Genomic DNA, 15,000 nt, shown 5'->3' on the forward strand with positions numbered 1-15,000 from the left:
CTGAATGGGATAGTCTCCAGCACCCTTTGTAACCCCAAATGGGACAAGCGGTAGCAAATGGATGGATGGATTATACAGCACACACTCTCTTCTTCATTTGGTGTGAGGAAAGAGAGTTATCTTCTATTGCTGTGAATAAAAAATCTTCATGTCGTCGTACACACACACACATATATACACACATGTACGTATGTACACACACGTGTACACACATGAATGTAGTCTGACACACCCACTGCTCTTCTGTGCAGAGATTGAGAAGGTGGAGAAGGAGGAGAAGGAGGAGGGCAAAGAGGAGGAGAAGTTCATCGACGTGGTCGTCAACAAGAACATGAAACTGGGACAGAAAGTTCTCATCCCCGTCAAGCAGTTCCCCAAAGTAAGTCAGCACACCAGTGCATCATGGGTATTAGTCACACACCAGTGCATCATGGGTACTCACCTGTGAGTCAGCACACCAGTGCATCATGGGTATTAGTCACACACCAGTGCATCATGGTTATTAGTCACACACCAGTGCATCATGGGTACTCACCTGTAAGTCAGCACACCAGTGCATCATGGGTATTAGTCACACACCAGTGCATCATGGGTATTAGTCACACACCAGTGCATCATGGGTATTAGTCACACACCAGTGCATCATGGGTACTCACCTGTAAGTCAGCACACCAGTGCATCATGGGTATTAGTCACACACCAGTGCATCATGGGTATTAGTCACACACCAGTGCATCATGGGTATTAGTCACACACCAGTGCATCATGGGTACTCACCTGTAAGTCAGCACACCAGTGCATCATGGGTATTAGTCACACACCAGTGCATCATGGGTATTAGTCAGCACACCAGTGCATCATGGGTACCCACCTGTAAGTCACACACCAGTGCATCATGGGTACTCACCTGTAAGTCAGCACACCAGTGCATCATGGGTACTCACCTGCACGCTTTCTAGCACATTTTGTAGTTTTAAACCTTCAAATCATCACTTTTCATACTTGACCACATTTTGTAAGTCAAACTTTATGCTAGGTTTGTAGCTAAATGTGTATGTTTAAATCTACAAATCATGAAATTTTAATTTGGGCACCATCATGAAAGTATGCTATTTTAGCATGCAAGCTAACATGCTATGCTAGCGTTTTTAAAAATGTTTTGTGGGAACAGCTACAAATATTAAACACTTTGGCATTTTCCACATATCCGTTCACATGCTAGCATGCTAACATTTTATTCTAGATTTTTAGCTAATTTTTGTACTTTTTTTAAGCCGATAAAAATCATGTTTTTTGATACTTGGCGCCATCTTGGAAGTATGCTAACGTCTCTTATTTTAGCATACTAACATTTTATTCTAGATTTTTAGCTAATTTTTGTGACTTTTTTTAACGGGAAAAAGTCATGGTTTCTGATACTTGCCACCATCTTGGAAGTATGCTAATGTCTCTTATTGTAGCTTGCTAACCATAGCGTGCTAATATTTTATTCTAGCTTTTTAGCTAATTTTTGTACTTTTTTAAGCTGATAAAAATCATGTTTTTTGATACTTGGCGCCATCTTGGAAGTATGCTAACGTCTCTTATTTTAGCTTACTAACCCTAGCATGCTAACATTTTATTCTAGATTTTTAGCTAATTTTTGTGACTTTTTTTAACGGAAAAAAGTCATGGTTTCTGATACTTGCCACCATCTTGGAAGTATGCTAACGTCTCTTATTGTAGCTTGCTAACCATACCATGTTAATATTTTATTCTAGCTTTTTAGCTAATTTTGTAGTTTTTTTTTCTAACCGAAAAATAATTTTTTTGATACTTGGCGCCATCTTGGAAGTATGCTAAGTTGTCTTTTTTTTTTAGCATGCAACCTACATTTTATTCTAGCTTTTTTTTTTAGCTAATTTTTAATTTTATTTTTTTACCAAAGAATCATGGTTTTTGTTATTTGGCACCATCTTGGAAGTATGCTAACTTATTTTAGCTTGCTAACCCTAGCATGCTAACATTTTATTTTAGCTTTTTTAGCTCATTTTGTACATTTTTTTTAACTGAATAAACATTGTTTTTGATACTTGGCGCCATCCTAGAAATATGCGAACATCTCTTATTTTAGCATGCTAACCCTAGCATGCCAACATTTTATTCTAGATTTTTAACAAATTTTTGTGACTTTTTTTAACGGAAAAAAGTCATGGTTTCTGATACTTGCCGCCATCTTGGAAGTATGCTAATTTCTCTTATTGTAGCTTGCTAACCATAGCATGCTAATATTTTATTCTAGCTTTTTAGCTAATTTTGTATTTTTTTTTTTCTAACCGAAAAATAATTTTTTTGATACTTGGCGCCATCTTGGAAGTATGCTAATTTCTCTTTTTTTTTTAGCATGCAACCTACATTTTATTCTAGCTTTTTTTTTTAGCAAATTTTTAATTTTATTTTTTTACCAAAGAATCATTGTTTTTGTTATTTGGCACCATCTTGGAAGTATGCTAACTTATTTTAGCTTGCTAACCCTAGCATGCTAACATTTTATTTGAGCTTTTTTAGCTCATTTTGTACATTTTTTTTAACTGAAGAATTATTGTTTTTGATACTTGGCACCATCCTAGAAATATGCTAACATCTCTTATTTTAGCATGCTAACCCTAGCATGCCAACATTTTATTCTAGATTTTTAGCTAATTTTTGTGCCTTTTTTTAACGGAAAAAAGTCATGGTTTCTGATACTTGCCACCATCTTGGAAGTATGCTAATGTCTCTTATTGTAGCTTGCTAACCATAGCATGCTAATATTTTATTCTAGCTTTTTAGCTAATTTTTGTACTTTTTTTAAGCCGATAAAAATCATGTTTTTTGATACTTGGCGCCATCTTGGAAGTATGCTAACATCTCTTATTTTAGCATACTAACCCTAGCATGCCAACATTTTATTCTAGATTTTTTGCAAATTTTTGTGACTTTTTTAACGGAAAAAAGTCATGGTTTCTGATACTTGCCACCATCTTGGAAGTATGCTAATGTCTCTTATTGTAGCTTGCTAACCATAGAATGCTAATATTTTATTCTAGCTTTTTAGCTAATTTTGTAGTTTGTTTTTTTTAACCAAAAAATAATGGTTTTTGATACCTGGCGCCATCTTGGAAGTATGCTAATTTCATTTTTTCTTAGCATGCCAACCCTAGGTTGTTAACATTTTATTCCAGCTTTTTTTTAGCTACTTTTGATATTTATTTCTTTACCAATGAACCATGGTTTTTGATACTTGGCACCATCTTTGAGGTATGCTAACTTATTTTAGCTTGCTAACCCTAGCATGCTAACATTATATTCTAGCTTTTTACCTAATTTTGTACTTTTTTTTTAACTGAAGAGTCATGGTTTTTGATACTTGGCGCCATCCTAGAAATATGCTAACATCTCTTATTTTAGCATGCTAACCCTAGCATGCCAACATTTTATTCTAGATTGTTAGCAAATTTTTGTGACTTTTTTCCATTAAAAAAAGTCACAAGAATTTGCTAACGGAAAAAAGTCATGGTTTCTGATACTTGCCGCCATCTTGGAAGTATGCTAATGTATCTTATTGTAGCTTGCTAACCATAGCATGCTAATATTTCATTCTAGCTTTTTAGCTAATTTTGTAGTTTGTTTTTTTCTACCCGAAAAATAATGTTTTTTGAAACGTGGCGCCATCTTGGAAGTATGCTAATTTCTCTTTTTTTAGCATGCAACCCTAGGTTGCTAACATTTTGTTCTAGCTTTTTTAGCTACTTTTGAATTTTATTTTTTTACCAAAGAATCATGGTTTTTGATACTTGGCACCATCTTTGAAGTATGCTAACTTATTTTAGCTTGTTAACCCTAGCATGCTGACACTTTATTTTAGCTTTTTTAGCTAATTTTGTACTTTTTTTAAAACTGAAGAACCATGGTTTTTGATACTTGGCGCCATCCTAGAAATATGCTAATATCTCTTATTTTAGCATGCTAACCCTATCATGCTAACATTTTATTCTAGCTTTTTAGCAATTTTTTGTACTTTTTTTAAACTGAAAGAATCCTGGTTTTTGATACGTCTCTTATTTCAGCATGCTAACCCTAGCATGCAAAAATTTTATTCTAGCTTTTTAGCTAATTTTGTACTTTTTTTTAACCTAAAAATCATGGTTTTTGATACTTCACTCAATCAATTCCTTTATTGTCATTGTCTTAAATAACACTTAAGTCATACACGTCAACGGGATTGGCGCCATATTTTAAATATGCTAACGTCTCTTATTTTAGCATGCTAACCTAAGCAGGCTAACATTTAATTCTAGATTTTTAGCTTATTTTGTATACTTAACCCTAAAAATCTGTCTTGCCACCATCTTAGAAATATGCTAATGTCTCTTATTGTAGCTTGCTAACCATAGCATGCTAATATTTTATTCTAGCTTTTTAGCTAATTTTTGTACTTTTTTTAAGCTGATAAAAATCATGTTTTTTGATACTTGGCGCCATCTTGGAAGTATGCTAACGTCTCTTATTTTAGCATACTAACCCTAGCATGCTAACATTTTATTCTACATTTTTAGCAAATTTTTGTGACTTTTTTTAACGGAAAAAAGTCATGGTTTCTGATACTTGCCACCATCTTGGAAGTATGCTAATGTCTCTTATTGTAGTTTGCTCACCATAGCATGCTAATATTTTATTCTAGCTTTTTAGCTAATTTTGTAGTTTGTTTTTTTCTAACCAAAAAATAATGGTTTTTGATACTTGCTGTCATCTTGGAAGTATGCTAATTTCTCTTTTTTTAGCATGCAAACCCTAGGTTGCTAACATTTTATTCTAGCTTTTTTAGCTACTTTTGAATTTAATTTTTTTACCAAAGAATCATGGTTTTTGATATTTGGCACCATCTTGGAAGTATGCTAACTTATTTTAGCCATCTAACCCTAGCATGCTAACATTTTATTTTAGCTTTTTTAGCTAATTTTGTAAATTTTTTTTAACTGACGAATCATGGTTTTTGATACTTGGCGCCATCCTAGAAATATGCTAACATCTTTTATTTTAGCATGCTAACCCTAGCTTTTTAGCTATTTTTTGTACTTTTTTTAAACTGAAAGAATCCTGGTTTTTGATACTTGGCGCCATCTTGGAAGTAGGCTAACGTCTCTTATTTCAGCATGCTAACCCTAGCATGCAAAAATGTTATTCTAGCTTTTTAGCTAATTTTGTCCTTTTTTGTTTTAACCTAAAAATCATGGTTTTAAATACTTCAATCAATCAATTCCTTTATTGTCATTGTCATAAATAACACTTAAGTCATACACGTCAACGAGATTGGCGCCATCTTGGAAGTATGCTAACGTCTCTTATTTTAGCATGCTAACCTAAGCAGGCTAACATTTAATTCTAGATTTTTAGCTTATTTTGTATACTTAACCCTAAAAATCTCTCATATTAGCATGCCGGTATTACCATGCTAAGGGTTTATGCTAGTGGTTCGTTTATTTTGGCACGTTTACATCTAAAAATGCTGCATTTCATTGTGATTTAAAAAAAAATTATTATTATTATTTATTATCCAAAATATTAATCGCTTCCTTTATGTTGTTAGATGATGTCTCAACAGTACAAGTGAATATAATATATCATATAGATGATAGTTTACTACAACTGTAAGTCTTTCTACACACACACACACACACACACACACACACACACACACACTGCCCTTGATCAGTGCCCCTTTGATGTCTCACCATATTCATACGTCTATGAATATTTATGAACACATGATTGAGGAGAATTATCTCACAGCGGATTTCATTTTCTTGCCTTTGGCCACGCACGTCTCCTTACACGCCGTAAATAACGTCCATTTGCACGCTCCCAAGAAGCATTTTTCGGAGAGAATGATTGTTTCGGCGCAAACAAACAAGGAGGAACACAAAGTTGTGACGCGGCCCGACTTTTGAAAGCCGATCTATTTGTCATTTAGGGCGGTGCTATAGTAGTCGACAAATAAAAGGAGCTCATTGCAGGAAAAACACGTCCGAGAAATACGGCAAATGTGTTTAAAATTAAATTAAATCAACATTTTCTGTGACCTTTTAATCTCATGGCCCTGCAATATTCTGCTGAACAATTATTTTTATGTTGCAATTCTATTTAGAAAACGAAACCCAGAAGCAGTGAAGTTTTCGTCTTGCTGAAATAAGCAGGGGCGTCCATGACAACACATGTTGCTCCAAAAGCTGTATGTACCTTTCCAGCATTAATGGTGCCTTCACAGATGTGTAAGTTACCCATGCCTTGGGCACTAATGCACCCCCATACCATCACACATGCTGGCTTTTACACTTTGCGTCGATAACAGTCTGGATGGTTCTTTTCCTCTTTGATCCGGAGGAAACGACATCCACAGTTTCCAAATATGATTTGAAATTTGGACTCGTCAGACCACAGAACACTTTTCTACTTTGCATCAGTCCATTTTGTATTGAAGTGGGAGTAGCAAACTTCCTGTTGATTTTAGCCTGGGGGTGTCATTGGATGAAATATAGGTCTAAGTGAGACCTACGTAGTGGTTTTTGTTTCCTGTTTCTACGACATTCCTACTGGAAGTTGGGGACAGTTTTGTCTGTGTTTTCTTCCTAGGAGGTGTTAGAGCGCAATTCTGAGTTTTTTTTTTATTTTTATGAATTTGCGATTTTCGCCAGTCCTGATATGTGTGCCAAATTTGGTGAGTTTTGAAGCATGTTAAGGGGGTTAAATTACCGCTCAAAGAGGTGGCGGAATAATAATAAAACCTTAGAAATTCAATAGGGTCCTCTGTCCCAAAGGCACATCGGTCCCTAAAAATAATAAAACCTTAAAAATTCAATAGGGTCCTCTGTCCCAAAGGGACAACGGTTCCTAATAAAAGCGTGCCGTTCGCTTGAGAAGCTAAAGGACCAAAACCTAGCACAGGAATAATGAGTCAAGAACAGGACCATACTTTTGAGTTTGTTTGGTTTTTTATTTTTTTTATTTTTATTAGATCGCAATTTTCACCAGTCCTGATGTGTGTGTCAAATTTGGTGAGTTTTGAATTTTGTTAAGGGGGTCAAATTAAAGCTCAACGAGGCGGCAGGATAATAATAAAACCTTAGAAATTCAATAGGGTCCTCTGTCCTAAAGGGACATTGGTCCCTAATACTAATAAAACCTTATACATTCAATAGGGTCCGCTGTCCCAATGGGACATCGGTCCCTAATAAAGAATAATAGTAAAACCTTAGTAATTCAATAGGGTCCTCTGTCCCAAAGGGACATCGGTCCCTAATAATAATAAAACCTGATAAATTCAATAGGGTCCTCTGTCCCAAAGGGACACTTGGTCCGAAATAATAATAAAATCTTAGAAATTCAATAGGGTCCTCTGTCCCAAAGCGACATCGGTCCCTAATAATAATAACACCCTTAGAAATTCAATAGGGTCCTCTGTCCCAAAGGGACATCAGTCCCTAATAATAATAAAATCTTATAAATTCTATAGGGTCCTATGTCCCAAAGGGACATCGGTCCCTAATAAAGAATAATATTAAAACCTTTGAAATTCAATAGGGTCCTCTGTCCCAAAGGGACATTGGTCTCTAATAATAATAAAACCTTAGAAATTCAATAGGGTCCTCTGTCCCAAAGGGACATCGGTCCCTAATAATAATAAAATCTTATAAATTCAATAGGGTCCTATGTCCCAAAGGGACATCGGTCCCTAATAAAGAATAATATTAAAACCTTAGAAATTCAATAGGGTCCTCTGTCCCAAAGGGACATCGGTCCCTAATAATAATAAAATCTTAGAAATTCAATAGGGTCTTTTGTCCAAAAGCGACATCGGTCCCTAATAATAATAAAACCTCATAAATTCAATAGGGTCCTCTGTCCCAAAGGGACATCGGTCCCTAATAAAGAATAATATTAAAACCTTAGAAATTCAATAGGGTCCTCTGTCCCAAAGGGACATCGGTCCCTAATAATAATAAAATCTTTTAAATTCAATAGGGTCCTCTGTCCTAAAGGGACATCAGTCCCTAATATTAATAAAACCCTATACTTTCAATAGGGTCCTCTGTCCCAAAGGGACATCGGTCTCTAATAATAATAAAACCTTAGAAATTCAATAGGGTCCTCTGTCCCAAAGGGACATTGGTCTCAAATAATAATAAAACCTTAGAAATTCAATAGGGTCCTCTGTCCAAAGGGACATCGGTCCCTAATAATAATAAAATCTTATAAATTCAATAGGGTCCTCTGTCCTAAAGGGACATCGGTCCCTAATATTAATAAAACCTTATACATTCAATAGGGTCCTCTGTCCCAAAGGGACATCGGTACCTAATAATAATAAAACCTTATACATTCAATAGGGTCCTCTGTCCCAAAGGGACATCGGTCCCTAATAAAGAATAATATTAAAACCTTAGAAATTCAATAGGGTCCTCTGTCCCAAAGGGACATTGATCTCTAATAATATTAAAACCTTATGCATTCAATAGGGTCCTCTGTCCTAAAGGGACATTGGTCTCTAATAATATTAAAACCTTATACATTCAATAGGGTCCTCCGTCCCAAAGGGATATCAGTCCCTAATAATAATAAAATCTTATAAATTCAATAGGGTCCTCTGTCCCAAAGGGACATCGGTCCCTAATAAAGAATAATATTAAAACCTTAGAAATCCAATAGGGTCCTCTTTCCCAAAGGGCCATCGGTCCCTAATAAAGAATAATATTAAAACCTTAGAAATTCAATAGGGTCCTCTGTACAAAGGGACATCGGTCCCTAATAATAATAAAATCTTATAAATTCAATAGGGTCCTCTGTCCTAAAGGGACATCGGCCCCTAATATTAATAAAACCTTATACATTCAATAGGGTCCTCTGTCCCAAAGGGGACATCGGTACCTAATAATAATAAAACCTTATACATTCAATAGGGTCCTCTGTCCCAAAGGGACATCGGTCCCTAATAAAGAATAATATTAAAACCTTAGAAATTCAATAGGGTCCTCTGTCCCAAAGGGACATTGGTCTCTAATAATATTAAAACCTTATACATTCAATAGGGTCCTCTGGCCCAAAGGGACATCGGTCCCTAATAAAGAATAATATTAAAACCTTAGAAATTCAATAGGGTCCTCTGTCCCAAAGGGACATCAGTCCCTAATAATAATAAAATCTTATAAATTCAATAGGGTCCTCTGTCCCAAAGGGACATTGGTCTCTAATAATATTAAAACCTTATACATTCAATAGGGTCCTCTGGCCCAAAGGGACATCGGTCCCTAATAAAGAATAATATTAAAACCTTAGAAATTCAATAGGGTCCTCTGTCCCAAAGGGACATCAGTCCCTAATAATAATAAAACCTTATAAATTCAATAGGGTCCTATGTCCCAAAGGGACATCGGTCCCTAATAATAATAAAACCTTATAAATTCAATAGGGTCCTCTGTCCCAAAGAGACATCGGTCCCTAATGAAAGCGTGCCGTTCGCACAAGAAACTAGAGGACCAGAACCTAGCACAGGAATCATGAGTCAAGAACAGGACTATACCACGTAACATGTTGCCTACACCAAACAACGAAGCCAGACCGACTGTGGAGAGCAACGTGAATAACTAGCTCTCTGATTAGTGCTCAACCGCAGGTGAACGCGCTGACCACTAATCAGAGGCAGGTGAAACCAATTAGCACCCATGGTAACCAACACAAAACAGGAACTAAGGCAGTCCTAAACTAGCAGAACATAACTAAACAAAACATGATCCGGACCATGGATCTTGACAGGCTTGGCATGGTCTTGCTGAAATAAGCAGGGGCGTCCATGATAACGTGGCTTGGATGGCAATATATGTCGCTCCATAAGCTATCCCACTTCCTGTCCTGCTGTCCTCAGGACAATACAAGTGATCTTTGTCAGTCTTGGTCAGTCAGAAATCCCAAACCCTTTGTCTTCACTTTGAAGTCTTTCCTTGCCCTCACTGACTTGGTTTGTAATATTTCCGTCCTGATATTTGGCTTCTCATTTCCCGACATGGCCATGTCCCGACATCAGGAGGAGTCCGGACGGGTCGCATAATAAATAGCTGGAGTATTATCCCAGCCCCCCCCGACACCATTAGTCATAGCCGCGGCACATTTGTTTGGCTCAACTCGTATATTTATATGAGAGATGATATATTACCCTTTTGGCTCGGACCAGGTTTTTCCTTTCAGTGTGGTTTTGTCAATTTGTCTTTGGACTGGCAGGACGGGATGGAGTCGACTTTATCTGTCCCACAAGTGCAGATACAACAAGTCTACAAAAAAACAACAACAGGGAAACATTAAAGAACACAAAAGACATTTGAAGAGCAAAGAGCTGATGCATTCAGCGGCGCCGTTTCCACACACAGCTACAAAGCTAGAATAATAAAATAATAATTAAAGCTGCAAGCAGCGATGGACGGGACCGGCTTTTGCTTGTTTCTTGCCTTTACCCATTCAACATATCTCTACCTGCACATTACCTACCTTCTCTGCATCCTGGGGTCACACTGGTGCCTACTTCTTTCACCGAGTCAACATATCTTTACCTGCACATTTCCTACCTTCTCTGTATCCTGGAGTCAAACTGGTGCCTACTTCTTTCACCGAGTCAACATATCTTTACCTGCACATTACCTACCTTCTCTGCATCCTGGTGTCACACTGGTGCTTCTTTCTGTCACCCATACATGCTGGTGCTTCCTGCCATCACCCAGACAACATATCTTTACCTGCACATTTCCTACCTTCTCTGTATCCTGGAGTCAAACCGGTGCCTACTTCTTTCACCGAGTCAACATATCTTTACCTGCACAGTACCTACCGTCTCTGCATTGTGTGGTCACGCTGGTGCTTCCTGCTCTTAAGCGGCCATCTTGAGACGGCAGCAGTTCTTTGAAGGCTCGTAAAATCAAAACCGGAGCAGTTAGAAAAAGTCTTTCCTTGACTTGTAATCAGAAGGGTTCAATCTCTTTCCTGTGCGAGTTTGAAGCCGACACAACAAACGCGCTCAGAGGAGATAATGTTTCAAAAAAAGTGACAGGTTTTTAGAAAACTTTTGTTTTGAAGGGGTAATTTCCAAATTTCTGTTGATTTCTGCTAAAGGATGTTAATGAAGGAAATGTAGGTCTAAGTGAGACCTACATGGAGGTTTTTGTTTCATGTCTCTACGACATTCGTCCCGTAAGTTACAGGTAGTTTTGTTTTTGCTTTATTCCTAGGGGGCGCTAGAGTGCTATTTAGTTTTATTTATTTTTTCTTAATTAGATTGCAATTTTTACCAGTCCTGATGTGTCTGTCAAATTTGGTGAGTTTTGAAGCATTTTAAGGGGGTCAAATTACAGCTCAAAAAGGCAAAAATGACATTTGTTAGGAAACTTTTGTTTTGAAGGGGTTTTTGCCAACTTCCTGTTGATTTTTGCTAAAGGATGTCAATGGTCAAATTACAGCTCAAAGAAGCAAAAATGACATTTTCTAGGAAACTTTTGTTTTGAAGGGGTTTTTGCCAATTTTCTGTTGATTTTAGCCAAAGGATGTCAGTGGTCAAATTACAGCTAAAAGAGGCAAAAATGACATTTTCTAGGAAACTTTTGTTTTGAAGGGGTTTTTGCCAACTTCCTGTTGATTTTAGCTAAAGGATGTCAATGGTCAAATTACAGCTCAAAGAGGCAAAAATGACATTTTCTAGGAAACTTTTGTTTTGAAGGGGTTTTTGCCAATTTCCTGTTGATTTTAGCCAAAGGATGTCAATGGTCAAATTACAGCTAAAAGAGGCAAAAATGACATTTTCTAGGAAACTTTTGTTTTGAAGGGGTTTTTGCCAACTTCCTGTTGATTTTTGCTAAAGGATGTCAATGGTCAAATTACAGCTCAAAGAGGCAAAAATGACATTTTCTAGGAAACTTTTGTTTTGAAGGGGTTTTTGCCAACTTCCTGTTGATTTTTGCTGAAGGATGTCAATGGTCAAATTACAGCTCAAAGAGGCAAAAATGACATTTTCTAGGAAACTTTTGTTTTGAAGGGGTTTTTGCCAACTTCCTGTTGATTTTTGCTAAAGGATGTCAATGGTCAAATTACAGCTCAAAGAGGCAAAAATGACATTTTCTAGGAAACTTTTGTTTTGAAGGGGTTTTTGACAACTTCCTGTTGATTTTTGCTAAAGGATGTCAATGGTCAAATTACAGCTCAAAGAGGCAAAAATGACATTTTCTAGGAAACTTTTGTTTTGAAAGGGTTTTTGCCAACTTCCTGTTGATTTTAGCTAAAGGATGTCAATGGTCAAATTACAGCTCAAAGAGGCAAAAATGACATTTTCTAGGAAACTTTTGTTTTGAAAGGGTTTTTGCCAACTTCCTGTTGATTTTAGCTAAAGGATGTCAATGGTCAAATTACAGCTCAAAGAGGCAAAAATGACATTTTCTAGGAAACTTTTGTTTTGAAGGGGTTTTTGCCAACTTCCTGTTGATTTTTGCTAAAGGATGTCAATGGTCAAATTACAGCTCAAAGAAGCAAAAATGACATTTTCTAGGAAACTTTTGTTTTGAAGGGGTTTTTGCCAACTTCCTGTTGATTTTTGCCAAAGAATGTCAATGGTCAAATTACAGCTCAAAGAGGCAAAAATGATATTTTCTAGGAAACTTTTGTTTTGAAGGGGTTTTTGCCAACTTCCTGTTGATTTTAGCTAAAGGATGTCAATGGTCAAATTACAGCTCAAAGAGGCAAAAATGACATTTTCTAGGAAACTTTTGTTTTGAAGGGGTTTTTGCAACTTCCTGTTGATTTTTGCTAAAGGATGTCAATGGTCAAATTACAGCTCAAAGAGGCGGCGGAATAATAATAATAATTATAATAATAATAATAATAATAAAACCTTAGAAATACAATAGGGTCCTCTGTCTCAAAGGGACATAGATAGGTAATAATATAATAATAATAATAAACTATTAATAATACAAACTGCACTCATGCAAGCAGCAAAACAAAACAAAACCTACACAGTGGCCCAGTGGTTAGAGTGTCCGCCCTCAGATGGATAGGTCGTGAGTTCGAACACCGGTTGTGTCATACCATCCATCCATCCATTTTCTACCGCTTATTTCCTTTTTTAGGGTGGCGGGGGGGGGGGGGGGGGGGGAGCACTGGATCAAAGACTATAAAAATGGGAGCCATTACCCCCCTGCTTGGCACTCAGCATCAAGGCTTGGAATTGGGGGTTAATTCACCAAAAATGATTCCCGGGCGTGGCCACAGCTGCTGCTCACTGCTCCCCTCACCTCCCAGGGGGTGAACAAGGGGATGGGTCGAATGCAGAGGACACATTTCACCACACCTTGTGTGTGTGTGTGATTATCATTGGTTCTTTAACTTTACTTTCACCCTTGATCATGTTTGGGAGGTGAGGGGAGCAGTGAGCACTAGCGGTGGCCACGCCCGGGAATCACTTTGGTGATTTAACCCCCAAATCCAAGCCTTGATGCTGAGTGCCAAGCAGGGAGGTAATGGCTCCCATTTTTATAGTCTTTGGTATGACTCGGCCGGGGTTTGAACTCACGAACAACCCATCTCAGGGCGGACACTCTAACCACTAGTCCACCGAGCTGTTACCGACTTGTCAGGGGCCACTTAGGCCTGGCGGTCGGTCCAGTCAGACTTTAGGGAACTTGCTGCACTTGTAAACCTTCAGACTAGAGTAAGGCGGACTGAGGCGACTGCAGCCCAGGGAATGAGCGTCCACGCCGCGGGAACAAAAGACGGGAGAAGAATGGCGGCGCTGAAATGTTCCCGCCCCCCCGCTAGCTAATTGACGACTTTGGCGGTTAAAGGAGAGGGCGGCGTAAGTCACCCGCTGAGGAACAGAACGGTCCTTTGTCTCAAGAATTGACTGTGCTGAGGTTCCTCAACTTGGCAAGTTAGCATTCCAGTTGATGCTCACGCTGAAGTACATCGTTGTACGGATCACTTTATGATATCTGCTTCATGTATCTTCCGTGTTGATAGGAGAGGATACAACTTTGGACTTGGGACCTCATCTTAAAACTCATTTGTATACTCTGGCCTTTAAATAGACCCCTTTTTAGACTAGTTGATCTGCCGTTTTTTTTTTTCTTTACTGCTCTGCCGGTGGCCATGGATGAAGTGCTGGCTGTCCAGAGTCGGGACCCAGGGTGGACCACTTACCTGTGTATTGGTTGGGGACATCTCTGCGCTACTGACCCGTCCCCGCTCGGGGTGGTCTCCTGCTGGCCCCACTATGGACTGGACTCTCACTATTATGTTAGATCCACTATGGACTGGACTCTCACTATTATGTTAGATCCACTATGGACTGGACTCTCACTATTATGTTAGATCCACTATGGACTGGACTCTCACTATTATGTTAGATCCACTATGGACTGGACTCACACACTATTATTTTGGAATCACTATGGACTGGACTCTCACACTATTATGTTAGATCCACTACGGACTGGACTTTCACAATATTATGTTAGATCCACTATGGACTGGACTATCACAATATTATGTTAGATCCACTATGGACTGGACTCTCACAATATTATGTTAGATCCACTATGGACTGGACTTTCACAATATTATGTTAGATCCACTATGGACTGGATTCTCACTATTATGTTGGATCCACTATGGACTGGACTTTCACAATATTGTGTTAGATCCACTATGGACTGGACTCTCACGATTATGTTAGATCCACTATGGACTGGACTCTCACTATTATGTTGGATCCACTATGGACTGGACTCTCACACTATTATGTTAGATCTACTATGGATTGGACTCTCACACTATTAAATAAATCCACTATGGACTGGACTCTCACACTATTATGTTAGATCCACTATGGACTGGACTCTCACTATTATGTTAGATCCACTATGGACTGGACTCACACTATTATGTTAGATCCAC

At 37.9% G+C, this 15,000-nt stretch overlaps 1 protein-coding gene across 1 annotated transcript in view; it reads left to right on the forward strand.

The window, feature by feature from the left end:
• khdrbs3 (KH domain containing, RNA binding, signal transduction associated 3) overlaps nucleotides 1-15,000 on the forward strand; it is a 274,142-nt gene that overhangs the window by 114,603 nt on the left and 144,539 nt on the right. The window contains 1 exon segment of the mRNA XM_061882635.1: nucleotides 252-379. Within this exon segment, the coding sequence (XP_061738619.1) occupies nucleotides 252-379 (128 nt within the window).

Source organism: Nerophis ophidion, linkage group LG21 (genome assembly GCF_033978795.1).
Source record: "Nerophis ophidion isolate RoL-2023_Sa linkage group LG21, RoL_Noph_v1.0, whole genome shotgun sequence".
NCBI classification, from domain to species: domain Eukaryota; kingdom Metazoa; phylum Chordata; class Actinopteri; order Syngnathiformes; family Syngnathidae; genus Nerophis; species Nerophis ophidion.